Source organism: Acinonyx jubatus, chromosome A3 (genome assembly GCF_027475565.1).
Source record: "Acinonyx jubatus isolate Ajub_Pintada_27869175 chromosome A3, VMU_Ajub_asm_v1.0, whole genome shotgun sequence".
NCBI lineage: Eukaryota > Metazoa > Chordata > Mammalia > Carnivora > Felidae > Acinonyx > Acinonyx jubatus.
The window spans coordinates 36927606-36941783 of NC_069388.1; the positions used below are offsets into that span (position 1 = coordinate 36927606).

Genomic DNA, 14178 nt, shown 5'->3' on the forward strand with positions numbered 1-14178 from the left:
AGATTGGTGGCTCCTTGACCAATATATTAGGGTGGATTAACCATGTCTCATAACAGCTTTAAAATTCAGGAGGTGTAACGCTAGTTGTTGTAAGGAAATTTTAGAGGTGGAATATGACAATAGATTTCGAGCTGATATCCTTGATTTATTCACTCTTCAACATAGTGGGTAATGTTTCTGGGTTGTAGATTCAACAGATGGAGTTTGAACTCTTTACATTTAATTTCAAGGGAGAAAAAGAAGCTATAATTTGTGTTTAATGAACTAGACTGTAGAAAAGAAAGCAGAGAGGAAAGTGATATAAATACTTTGTATATTCACATCAGTCTTAGATTTTCATAATATTTTATTGTGTTCTGGATCATGGATTACTCTGAAGGACAGATGATAACTATGACTTCTCTTTCTAGAAAAATAAATGCACACTCCCAGTTGTGCATGTTATTTGTTGAGCTGCCATATTCTCCTTCAAGTGCAAGTTCTTGATAGAAAAGAACCCTAGAATATGAAACCTTGAAAGCTATTAAAAATAAAGCTAGACCATTATTACTTAAACTGTGGTCATGAAATCAATGGAATGAATTCAGACCAACAATAAAAATAAAAGAGAAAAATAAGATAATATCTATACTGTCGTAACATGCTAAGAGGTTTTGTTTTGTGAACGGTCTTTCCATTTTTGTGTGTGTTTTCACATTTGTGCTAATACTGAGTCTGAATATAAAATGCATTTCTTACTAAAGTGGATTGAAGGTACAGATTGAAAAACAGTCATCTATTCTAGAGAACCTCTTCATATTGTAGCTGAGGAACTTGAGGCCCTTTAAGGCTAAATGATTTGTTCAGGCACCCCTCACCTTCAACACACATACACCCAGTCTTTTGTGGCTGCACCAGGACTGAACCACATTATTTGATTACTAGTTTTGCTGTGTCACAATACTAATTTTTTGAAACAGAATTATGAAGTAGATTATTGTATAAATATTAAGTCGTTCATCTTGGCATTCTTTAATCCTTAATGTTTCTGACTAAAATGGTCTCTGTCGTTGTCCTGTAAAATAATCTGGGCATGAGCTTTTCCAGAGCATTGAAAAATATTTTGAAGCCTCTCAGTTGGGTGTGCACACACGTGAATCCTAGAATTTTGACATTTTGGGTCTAATCAGAAGAATTTCAGAGTAAGACATAAAGGTTAAGTTTTATGACCAAGCCAAATTAAATCATTTTGTATTTTTTCTCCATTTACTTGATAATGGAATGCAAAACCTGGCACCAGGTGTTGATACTGTATCTTTGGGAGACCCTGTAACCCTCTTATTTTATTTAATCTTACATGAGGTGTTGTCAAACTTGAACATCATACTTACTACCTGGAGGGTCTTATTGAAATGCAGACTCTGGATTTCTAACAGGCTCCCAGGAGATGGTGTTGCTGCTGATGCTGCTGTTCTGTGGACCACACTTGTAGTAGCAAGGACTTTATACTACCTGTCTTTTAAACCATGGTAGGAAAATGAAGCTCTTAAGAAGTTTTCCATGTCTTGATTTTATTATCATTTTCATGCTTTTCAGATTGGCCACAAAAATTGAAATGTCATTTTTATCTTTTAATTGGATTACTTTTTTGTAGTGAAGAACACATCTTTCACAGCCATGCTCATCAGCCCCCACACCTCATGAAGGGCAACACCCTCTTTGCAGCACGGTTTTAGGGGACTCCAGTTTAGGACTGCTTCTTGTAACTAGTATATTCACAAAATATTTCCACGAAACTTAATTGTCCAAATACCTGAAACCTTTAATTTCAGAAAGAGCAGTTTTTAAAATATTCTGTAATTTTCGCTCAAACTGTTAGGTGCACTTTTTATTTTAGTGGTGTAAGAGCAGTGTTTGTTTGAGGCTTTCTTGGTAAAAGGTGTTGAACAACATGTGAAATGAGCAAAAACCACGAAGTCTTCTACTTTTTATGCTTTTCTTGTTTTTTTTTTTTTTTTTAAGTTTATTTATGTATTTTGAGAGAGAACATGCACAAGCAGGGCAGGGGCAGAGAGAAAGAGGGAGGGAGAGAGAGAAACCCAAGCAGACTCCACACTAGTAGCTTGGAGCCCACAAACTGTGAGATCATGAGTTGAGCCCAAAACCAAGAGTCAAATGCTTAACCAACTGAGCCACCCAGGTGCCCCTGTGCTTTTTCTATTTTGTCTGTCCAGTTAACAATTATTAGTGAGTCTGTCTTGTAGCAGCTCGTTTCCCTTTCCATTCTAATTGGTTACTGTCAGACCTGAAAGCCAGGTATGTGTGGGACTATCCTGGTCAGAAGGACCAAGGACCTTCCTGTCATCCCGTCGTGGGGGCTTTCCTAGGAGGTTGTCGTCAGGAAGTTCTATAGCCGACCAGCAAGGAGAGAAATCCTTTGATTTTAACGTCAGTCTGGGAGTTAGTTCAAATAGGAGCTCATTTGTTCCTTCTTTATACCTTTCACCATGGGCTTTAAAAATGAGTCTCTAGAGCTCTCTTCCTGTAACGTTGTGGGATTTGAAAGTATGTGTGTGTGTGTATAATATATATATATATGCTTGTGGTAGCCCTGTGATTGGGAACACAATGATTGTAGTAAATAAGCAGCACTTCAGGGTCCATCTAAAATGGGGGTGAATAACCTGTGGTAAAGGCCATGGTCCTACATACACAGTCTGCCTTGCACTGGCTTTGCAATAATGATGTAAGGGTTTTAAGGGTAATAATGATGACAATACAGAAGATATTCCTTGGCTCAGTCTCATGACCGAGGGTCCCAGGGATTAAAGTTTGATTTCGGTGTGTTATCTGCAGCAGATTACTAGTTATAATCATCATCATAGCTCCATTCGTTGAGCCCTCACTCTGTCAGGTACTCATTATTCAGATGAATGCTGTGCAACAAGCAGGACCATGGCCATGAAGTCTGCGTTCGGGGGTCGCGGAGGGGGCTGGGGGGAGTAGCAAATAGCAGCTGTACCTGGGACAAATGAGAGTAGTCCAGATAGCTAGGGGTGAGATTAAGTCTCCTGATTAGTCCCTCTTTAAAAATAAACAAACATGTGTGGATCTTACAGCAGGTGTTTTGTTTTTGCTTGTTCAACAAAGCTAGAAATTGTTGAGGGGTTCACATCTATGAAAACCATATAGGTAGTAGTTTATGTTCTTCTGATTCCAGGCAGAGAGAACCTGTTTGCATTTTAACTAGGCGGCATCAGAATATGTATCATCTTGAATGGCCTTATTATTGTTTTCTGTTAGAATATGTGGATTATATTCTTCAAAATTATGACAAATTAAATGTAGCCATAACATTTAGGCTGGATTTTGAGGTCCTGAACAGGGCCCCCCATCTGACATATTTTTAGTGAATTACAGCCTTTAAAAACTGATTAGCAGACTTGTCTCATTTGAATCTTATTTTTATTTGTCTGTAGTTTCAGTGCTGCTAAACTACTACTGGTATAATCTTAGACTAATTTAAAAGTGTTTTCTGACCTGAAACTCCTGTCAAAGATCATTACAGGAACTAGAAAATGTTGGGAGGTGAAATGAACACATGACCTCATCTCTCTTATTTTGCACTAGACTATAACTTGCATTCAAAGAGACCGGAAAAAGAAAAACAACATTCCTTTCCATTAAGCTGTAATAAATGTGTTGTTTAGTATGGTTTTGCTATTAATAATCCATTTTAGCTGGAAGAATGGAGGATTTTGTTTGAAGTATTTGAAACTAAGTGCTGCTGGGATAAAGATTTTACTAGAAATACAGAGTACATATCAGTGCCTACCCTTTGTTAATTGATCCTGCTTATTTAGCAAGGGAAATTAAAATGTATGTCTACTGAAGGGAAATCCGTGGGCACAAACTGTTCCTTTCCGGTTTGCAGATATATTTCATAGGTTGTTTATCTTATTTAAATATGCAATATTACAGGAGGCAACAGAATGCAACTGCTGTTCCTTTAATATGAGAGCTATGCACGTTACAATAGGTGTCACTGTTTTGCTTGGTCCAATCATGATTGGTGACTTCAGCTATTGGCTCGGAGCACTGGCTGTCTGACTCCATCTGCAGGGCTGTAATACCTACTCTCCTCCGATCCATTCACCACACAACTTCAGCCGGCTGAACAGACTCGCGCGGCTCCAGCACATCTTGCTAACCTAATTCAGAGAACAAGCAGTGCGGCTCTCTGCCTGTCATCTTCGCTCAGTGTAGCATTTGCAGGTGATCTAGGAAACTGGGTTATTTTTATGAGCAAATAAGAGAAATAGGAATCATGATGGAGATGTATTTAGCAGACCCAGTACTGGATAAAACTTAAAGGCAGTTTCTATTCAACATAGTGAAAAGGTCACCTTGTCCGGCTGAGAAAAGAAGCAAAACATCAGCTTGTTGGTTTCTGTTAACATCTTGGCTCGTGCTAGCCTCCTTTCCTTGATGTTTACACCAATTTGGGATCTCTAGCCGTAAAGAGAGACACACTGTACTCATGGTAGATGACAAGGAAAAGAACATGAAATGTCTCACCTTCTTCTTGATGCTTCCAGAGACAGTAAAGAATAGGTCCAAGAAAAGCTCGAAGAAAACAAATAGCAGCAGCAGCAGCGGCAACAGCAGCGGCGGCAGCAACAGCAAGTTGCCCCCAGTTTGTTATGAAATAATTACCTTGAAGACTAAAAAGAAGAAGAAGATGGCTGCTGATATATTCCCTCGTAAAAAACCAGCCAGCTCCAGCAGCACCACTGTCCAGCAGTACCACCAGCAGAACCTCAGTAACAACAACCTTATTCCGGCCCCAAACTGGCAGGGTCTTTATCCTACCATTCGAGAAAGGTAAGTGCCGGGCCAGCACATTTACTTGCAAAGTTTTCCTGTGTTGAAGTTTCTGCTTTTGCACAACCTGTAATGGATTTTAACGTAAATCTGTGTTTCCTCTTTTCCCAGAAGCTTTACTGGTAATGGAAAACTGCCTTGTATCTTTTCCAAAACAGTACAGCTGTTTTCCTCTTAGATAAAAATGTTTTTGCAAGCTGTAACATTTAAGTGACAGGATTGTGTCTGTGGACCACAGAAGGTTTGAAGATAGAAACCTTTTATTTGTCCTTAGCCTGATGAAAAGTTTGTGTAACTTTTTTTTGTTGTTGTTACTTCCCATGTGTTTGCAATGATCACAGAGTTGTTTAGTTGGAATCTTTATTTGTAGTTTTACCCCGAAGTTACTAAACTGTTGCTTTAGCTTGTGTCTCTTTTGTGGGCTTTGTATGTTGGGGAGGGGTTTTAAAAATGCCGGCTGCTGTGAATTAATGAATTGCCTCTGTTTATAGAAATGCAGTGATGTTCAATAATGATTTGATGGCAGATGTACATTTTGTGGTTGGGCCACCAGGTGGGACTCAGCGGTTGCCAGGACACAAAGTAAGCAACAGCTGCATTACTGGTTTAGTCCTGAGGTTTACAAAGAGGGACCCTTTCCATGAGCCTGAAATGAAACTTGGTTGGGGTGGGCAGCTTGCCGATGGCAGGCAGTGCGTGTTTCACCCATCACAGAGAAGGCACAGCCTCTCCAAAGGGTCTTGGCCACGCTTAATTTTTTTCTTTGTTTCTCTCTACCCTGCTTTACGTCCCACACAAAAACATGCCCTCTTAACTCTCCAGTCATGGAAAGTTGTTGGGACAGGTTAGGAAAGTCATGTTTATTACTCTTCCCTTAGAAATTGGTTAGATACGTTTTTATTTTATTTATGCATTTATTTATTTATTTTGTAACGAGGGAACTTGTCCATTAATCTCTTAAAGCCTTGAGGTAATTAGCAGCGTAAAGACTGGCTTGCGTGAACATCTATCATGCTTTCACGGCAAGATACACTGTACCTTGGCTTTGAAAAAAGAGCAGGTGTAGGTGCTCTATGTCCACTGAACCTGATTGCCTAGACTTGTTTTTCTGGATTGATTTACTGAAAATGCTTGTAGTTTAGTGCATGAAATAAGATTTCCCTTTCTCCACAGTATGTTTTAGCTGTTGGAAGCTCTGTGTTCCATGCAATGTTCTACGGAGAACTTGCTGAGGACAAAGATGAAATCCGTATACCAGATGTCGAGCCTGCTGCTTTTCTCGCTATGCTGAAGTAAGCACCGTTCGTTTGTTTAGAGTTTGTTTATGCCATGTCTGTACTCCGCTGGTTTCACAGTTAAATGTAAGTTCTGTGTAACAGAAAGGGAGAATGATGAAGAAAGAGGGAGCTGCTTACCTTGTAAATGTTTTTGGAGAAAACTGCTGTGCATCTTTTGGTGGAAAGCATGTGGAATGGTGCAGGCATATATAATAACACTTGGGCGTGAGATTTTTGGGAGCAAGTGACATGTACAGTGATTTCATTTTTAATGACTTAAAGAAAAATAACTTCCTAGAGTAGGCATTGTCTAATAGAGCATATTATCTCTGATAGCATCATGTATGAAGAAGTCTTTAGAGACATATATTATATTTTTGTTTCACAGTTCCAGAAATTGTATACCTCATTTAAGTACCACCAGTTAGGAGATTTTTGAGTTTTCCAGGAGTTACTGTTTTCTGTCAACAAATGTAAAACTTACTGTGTTGAAATAATCTGATCTTTATATATACATGCATATACATACTCTTACATAAAATCACATACCATTTCTCAAGGATAAGAGGCATTTGCATTTGGTAGCAGAGGAGACATTTTTGAGACAGATGAATAGTTTTCTATAGTTTTATATGTATTTAATGGGTAATATAAAAATGTAAAGCTTTAAGGTACATACTTCTTTAAAAAATAGTTTTTTTATGTCTCATGGTGCTTTTCAGAATCCAGTACATGTTGATCAGCTAAATAGAATCCGCTTCTTTGATGTGTATTGGCGCTAGACAGTGTGATTAAAATCTGATGATAATTTTAAATAATACTTAATGATTTGTGTTAAATCCTTATTCTAGCACACCAAGTATATCAGGAATTCAAGGATATCTGCTGCTGTAGGGATTTTGGTTCACTGGAATAAATAGGTTGGTTGAAAAAAATTATTCTGTGTGTCAACAAGTTGGACAATAATCCCACAAATAGTTAAAATGTTGCAATATATTTATTGTCTGCTTCTACTGAAAAATAAGTACTATAGTTCTAGCACTTGAAGTATTCAATTCTCTATTTATGTTGTAGTTTTGAAATCTAATTTCTTCTAACTGAAACTTTGACAGTGGGAAATAGGGAAATTAAAGATAAGTGAGCATATGAAGTACCTACCAAAAGGTGAAACTAATCCACCACTTTTTAACAACCAACAGTTAGTGACGAGGGATGTGTACAGAAACCAGTTTTACCTGGAAAGGATTTTGTTCTGTTCTGTTTTGTTTTGTTTTTTTCCCCCGTAAAGTCAGCTTTGTGCATTTGACATTGTCTCTGGAGGAGGAAAACGGCAACACGAGTTCAGCATTTTGACTGCACTGCAGTCCAGTAGTGTTGTTGATTCAGCCACATGTATACATAATTAGGAAACATAAATAAGAAATTACAAAGTTACATTTTACCTAAGTCATTTGCTAAGCATCTTTTCTTACAGATGTATTACCTAGAATATATCTCAATACAGCTTTTTAAAATTATACATGCAGTCCACCAAAAGCGGTAAGAATAAGAAATGTAGTAGGGTGCTGTTTGCCCTTGGGCCACTGTTGATCAGTACTGCACTGTCTCCAGAGTAGTGGAGGCCAGGTCTTCCAGACAAGTGCACTGTGTGGCTGAGTAGCCAGTATTCCTAGAAAGGGAATTGTCAAGAAAAAGGGAACACGGCTTACTGCTCAGTGTTCAGGGTAAGAACTACAAAGTGCTGACTGTGTTCCAGATTCCTCCCCAAGGTCCTGGTTCTCAGGTCAGAGCATCACTAAGCTGCCGGTATTTTGTGAAATCGGTCTTGCCAGTGGTGGTACATGGCTTAGCCTGTCGGAAGAAAAGGAGCTTCCTGGGAGCAAAACTGGAGGTTTCATTTGTGGTTGTGGGCATTTTACTTATTGTCATTATTGTGGAGTTTTTTTACTTTGTTCACAGAAGCCATTGCTAATCTTTTGTTAAAAGTGTTTCATGAAGTTAAAATATAGTAACGAAAGGAAAACTTCACAGCAAGTAGCTAAACAACTTAGCTAGAACTATTTTAAAATTTAAGTGTTATCAGTTTGTATTTTTCACCCATACGTACTTCTCACTGACTCTTGTACTCAACCATAGCAATCTAAGAGAAGCAGATGATTTTTTTTTACCTTTACATACCATTTAGAGAGACTGCCACCATCCCCCCCAAATCACCAAGAAGTGTTTTATCTCCTGACATAAGGATACTTCACAGAATCCTAAAAAGAGTGCATATTTAGGCCTTCTTGCTTTCGTCTTTTAATTAAATATATCTGGAAACAATATATTCTTTAATTCTGAAGGTAGAAGAAATGCGTGGGGGAGAGAGAGAGGAAAGAATTTAGGGTTTAAAAAAAGAAGAGCCAGATACAAAGTGTATGTTGGATTCTATGTAAAGGCAACTGGAAGATACTGTTGAAATTCATGTTTGATAATCTTTTGAGGTTAGAACTACTTGCAAAATATCTTGTTTAATTTCAGGTCTTATTTTGTGTTTAGGAAAAATTCAAGTCATACTTTGTTAATAGCATTAAGATGCAGTCATTGCCAACATTATAGTATTGAAGGCATTTGTTTCTATATGAATGCCGAAAATTATAAAATAAAACTATATATATAGCATCTAGAACATAGGGAGATTATTCTTTGATTAAATATAATATGATGTATATAACAGAAACTTTGCTGTTTTTCGCTAATATTAACTCTGACATGCAGTTCTTTTTCAAACAGTTCTAATATCTTCTATTTTTTTTTTTTTTAAGACATTGAATGCAGGTTATAAAATAGAGGCTAGAATGGTAACACAAAGTTAATGTCTTTAATTATACAAAGTTACTGCTGAGTTGAAATATTAATAATTTATTAACATATTTCAGAGGTTTCTTTAATCCCTAATCATTTTTGTAATAACTATCACATAAGACAATTTTCTTGGAACTAACTTGAAAGTAGTTGCATCTTTTCTTGCTGGACACGCTCATTTTGTGAAAATTCCATTTATATGCTGTGCGCTGTCTTTCAGATATATCTATTGTGATGAAATTGACTTGGCTGCTGACACAGTGCTGGCCACTCTTTATGCTGCCAAAAAGTACATTGTCCCTCACCTCGCCAGAGCCTGCGTTAATTTCCTGGAGACCAGCCTGAGCGCCAAGAACGCCTGTGTGCTCCTCTCCCAGAGCTGCCTGTTTGAGGAGCCAGACCTGACCCAGCGTTGCTGGGAGGTGATCGATGCCCAGGCTGAGTTAGCTCTCAAGTCTGAGGGATTCTGCGATATTGACTTCCAAACTCTAGAAAGTATCCTCCGCAGGGAAACTCTGAATGCCAAAGAAATTGTGGTTTTTGAGGCAGCTCTCAACTGGGCTGAAGTGGAATGCCAGCGACAAGATCTAGCTTTGAGCATTGAAAATAAACGCAAGGTCCTCGGAAAGGCGCTTTACTTGATCCGCATACCCACGATGGCCCTGGATGATTTTGCAAATGGTGCTGCACAGTCTGGAGTTTTAACTCTCAATGAGACCAATGACATCTTCCTCTGGTACACTGCAGCCAAAAAGCCTGAGTTGCAGTTTGTGAGTAAAGCCCGCAAGGGCCTCGTGCCCCAGCGCTGTCACCGCTTCCAGTCATGTGCCTATCGGAGCAACCAGTGGCGTTACCGGGGCCGCTGCGACAGCATCCAGTTTGCAGTTGACAAGAGAGTGTTCATCGCCGGCTTTGGGCTGTACGGCTCCAGCTGTGGCTCTGCAGAGTACAGTGCCAAGATTGAACTCAAGCGGCAGGGCGTTGTTCTGGGGCAGAACTTGAGCAAGTACTTCTCAGATGGCTCCAGCAATACCTTCCCCGTGTGGTTTGAGTACCCAGTGCAGATTGAGCCAGACACCTTCTACACGGCCAGCGTGATACTGGATGGCAATGAACTCAGCTACTTCGGACAAGAAGGCATGACGGAAGTTCAGTGTGGCAAGGTGACTGTCCAGTTCCAGTGCTCCTCAGATAGCACCAATGGCACTGGGGTGCAGGGAGGGCAGATCCCTGAACTTATATTCTATGCTTGAAAACACCTCCTGAAGCAGTGTGAGCTCTGAGGTGCACATCTGGTTCCTACTTGCTTGATGCTTAGCTCATCTGCAGATACATGATCCACGCAGGTAGTTCATAATGAATGAAGCTGTAGGCAGTTTCTAATTTCTTTCAACCTTTTAATTATGTACAGGCAAAAATGCAGCATTCAGCTTTTAACTATATGCTTAAAAGAGCCAAGTTCTTATTAAGCCTTTGTGGTTTTTAGAGTTGCATCTATACACCTGGGGAGAATTTGTGCTCTTTTCCAGCTGCCCACTGACCTCCCAGCTTTGTCCCACTTAAAGCGTTTGGATCACCTTGAATTTCCTCTAGGGCTTTATTTTGACAAATAGAAATAAATAGTCCAGAACAACAATGATAAGAGTTATTTTTAAGAGAACTCCCTCTCCCCCCCACCCCCCCCAAAAATTATAGGTAAATCTCAGTGTACAATTTCTGCAAGAAGTTTTGCTTCATAATAAGTAACATTTAGAAAGTAGACAGTCATGTTTAGCTCTTATTTCATTTTAAATATTTTACTCTGGGCATTATTTTTTCTCAAATCCTAAATTCGTAAGATTGTTAAATGTTAAACACTGCAAAGGAAATTGGATGTTTGCTTGGGCCATGACAAGCAGTTTTTTATTCTTTTAGTTTAGGAGATAAACTATTACTTCTTTTAGAACTAACTAAATTACAAATTTTTATTGTCAGTAGGGAAGAAATCACAGGCCTATTAATTTAAACTAAAACAGCTTATAAAGTAAACCTAAAAAAGTCCCATTCTACAAATAGTTTATTTGATGGCATGGTAGACTGCACCATTTGAAAAAAGCCAGTCTTCTCCCCACTTTGCTTCTGATCGTCACCATATGCTTGTTTTTATAAATCACACTGTATAGAATCTTATTCCCCTTTTCCCATGAAAAGAGGACCAAAAGTTCTTCAAACGTATGGAGTAACAATTAGTTTTGTAGCACTACGTGTTAATGTAATAAGATACTTTTATTTGTTGATTTTCTTTTTTTTAATCTGAAATACATTTTATCTGATCTACTTTGACCACATACATACTATCTTCTTAGTTAGTTATAATTATGTCCTGTTCCTAGACTGCTAGAATTTGGCCTTTGGCCATCTTAAAGTGCCAATATATGCCTGCAGGGTTTTAAAAAAAAGGTTTGGAGTGATATACTTGATTGTACCTAATATTCATTGTATCAGCATTCCATCCAGCCCTCTTATTTGTACGTGGCTAATGTAAACAAAGGAGGGGAAAGCTCATCCAAAAATTCTCCTTCAGTGACGGCTTGTGATGGTTTAGTGCCTGTGACCCTGGGAGTGTCCAGTGTGTTCACTTCCAGCTAAAGTATCCATGTGTTTCTGAGCAGCTTTTCTGCTCAGTGTGATCCTGAGATGGCTTCCCCCACCACCCAGAGTGTGGTCCCTGGCCGCCTCCTTCTCCTGCTCTGTGAGCCCCATGCTGGCTTGTCTGGAGCCAGGGGTTAGTCCTGGGGTGGGTGGGCGTGTGCGCGTTGTGGGCGTCGGTGCGCGTCCGTGTGCATGCAGGTATGTCTGCCGACTCAGGAATTGTCTCCTCCCTGCCTGGCCAGTAAGAGGTGAGACACAAATGGTCCCCCTGCTGGCCTGAGGAAGGCCCCAGTGAGTGACTACCCTGATCTTATTCACTGTGCTTCTGGGCCACTTTTTCCCCTGTAGACGTGGGCTTGTTGCTTTTGGCTGGCTTCCCTGACGGAGGAGAACACTGGATTATCGATTATCGGAAATGTTTTAATCATGTTTGCCATTACCTATGCCTGTTAGCATAGATGATCAGAAGCTGTTGCTGGTGATTATAGATGAGTATTCCCAGGACAACTTTCCAAAATTATCTAACAATTATTTCTTATTAGGGAGATGACACACAGTAGTTTTGGCAAAGTATCTATGAAACAAAGGTATGTTTTCAATTTAAAAAATACTTCTATAAAGGACTTTGCTTTTAAATTATGGTTAAACATTTCAGTAACTCATAGCTACCATGCAAATTGGTAGACTATGTACCTGTTTAGAAGGCACTCATTTTTAAGCCAGAGGAGAAAAAACTTGATTTAGCACTAATTTCATCATCTCAGATTGTTGAGGTGGGTGTGATAACCTCAGAGTGAAGATTGCTCATTTGGTAACGCTCACTGTCAGTGCTGCTGTTAGCAAGATGCCCTCCACGTGGCTAGGGAACAGCTGGTAGAGAGCAGAGGGAGATCCTGTACACTGGGGGTGTCAGCGCTTCATTTTATGTTAATTACTATTACTTAAAAAGAAAAGACACATCCACCACCTGATTGGCTGGTGTCAAGAGCTGTGGGTTAAATTTGAAAATTGTATTTAGACTGAGAAATTTTGTATTTTAAATCCTGTTCTCCCTTTTGCATTTTCAACAACATGGAATGAAAGCTAACGTGCTTGCTTTATTTTCTTTGGTAATCTCGAATTTTGTAGCTTTTACTGTTCTGACAAGGCAGGCAACTCTAGCGTATAAACACAACTTTATTAAACAGAATACTCTGTAGATGCTTTTCCCAATGTATCTGGCAGTCTTTGTTGTTGTTCATACTGGGGATAAAGGGGAACTAGGCTAGCAGTTCTAATGTAACATTCTTTAAGCATATCTTAATATAGTATTTAAGTAAATGGTCTAATTTCTACATAATTATTGCACTGAACTGTCTTTTTTGTTTTTTAAGGTGTTTAAATAAGCTCAGCTAATTCAAGACACTAGCCACTTGTGCATTCATAGTGCTTGAATTTAGTAGCTTACAGCATTATTTATGAAGGAAAAATATATAAATATGAAGTACCTCATGTTGAATGTTATTGTACTGTATTTTTAATGTAACAGTGCAGATCTTGTTAGACACATGAATGTGTATAATCATGTTAAATGCAAATAAAAATAAAATTGGTTCATAGATTTGTTTTCCTTAGCATTTTTGTAGGTCCCTTGAAACAGTAAAAAATCCATTCTGGCACTTTTGGTGCCACTACATTTTACAGAGCTGGTTTTGCTGGGTCATTTGTTTGCTAAGAATTCAGATATCTTTGATCCCTAAAGAAGTAAGAATTTGAGGCAAAAGCGTAGGAGAACAATGGATATGTTAATCAATCTCATTGTTCAAAGCCTGACTGTTAAGTTAATGAGAGGAAGTGAATGGATGCATTTATATTCCCTATATGGAATTTGTGGTTTGCTGGCATTCTGATGCTATAGTTGCTCAAATGTCTATGGGTCTGGCTATACTAAGGGGGTGTTGATACTGAATCACATCTAGCTTTAGATGTAACCAGTGCTGCTTGTTCTTGCTGCGTTATAATAGCTTAAGTCTCTGAATGAAAAAAATAAATGTCATGTGAGAATTTTGAATATAATTTTTACATGCTCAACTAGTTTTCAATTATATTTGTCCATATCAAGTAATATATATACACACACACACATTCACACATAATTATATACACGTGTACTATATTTTTTCTCTGCAGCCTTCTTTTGCTCTTCTACTATAGTTGATTGTGAAATCCTATATATTTGCTTAATCACTTCATCTACTCAGGGTTCAATTTCTAAAGCATACCTCTTAAAAAATTTTTGGAATTATTCCAGAGAATAAAGAAACTGGAAATATTTGTTCTAATCAGATTTAATTACAGATACAACCTAAATTGCAAAGGTCTCTAATCCGGGAAAGTCATCTGTTTTCTCTGTCGCTATTTAAACGTAGTCCATATGGTTGTTTTCAATATCCCAAAACAATGGAAATGAGCTCCTTTGCTGGCACCCAGGATCAACATGTCACTGACATTACACATTCTTCTCAGTGGACTCTATGGCTTGCCTACAAAAGGGAAGAAATAGGAAGGGAGAAAGCATTCTTGA

General features: G+C 38.6%; 1 protein-coding gene across 2 annotated transcripts in view; it reads left to right on the plus strand.

The window, feature by feature from the left end:
* The window catches only part of BTBD3 (BTB domain containing 3), a 35076-nt gene extending 21861 nt beyond the window's left edge, over positions 1–13215 (plus strand). The window contains exons 2-5 of one of the 2 annotated variants that reach the window (XM_027069563.2): positions 4578–4863; positions 5355–5445; positions 6037–6155; positions 9205–13215. In XM_027069563.2, coding sequence (XP_026925364.1) covers positions 4721–4863; positions 5355–5445; positions 6037–6155; positions 9205–10237 — 1386 coding nt within the window. In that variant the 5' untranslated portion in view covers positions 4578–4720 and the 3' untranslated portion in view covers positions 10238–13215. Of the gene's footprint in view, positions 1–2592; positions 4864–5354; positions 5446–6036; positions 6156–9204 lie in introns of those variants that run through there. The other variant, XM_015079639.3, reaches the window with a different exon arrangement.
* Positions 13216–14178: the final 963 nt, after the last annotated feature.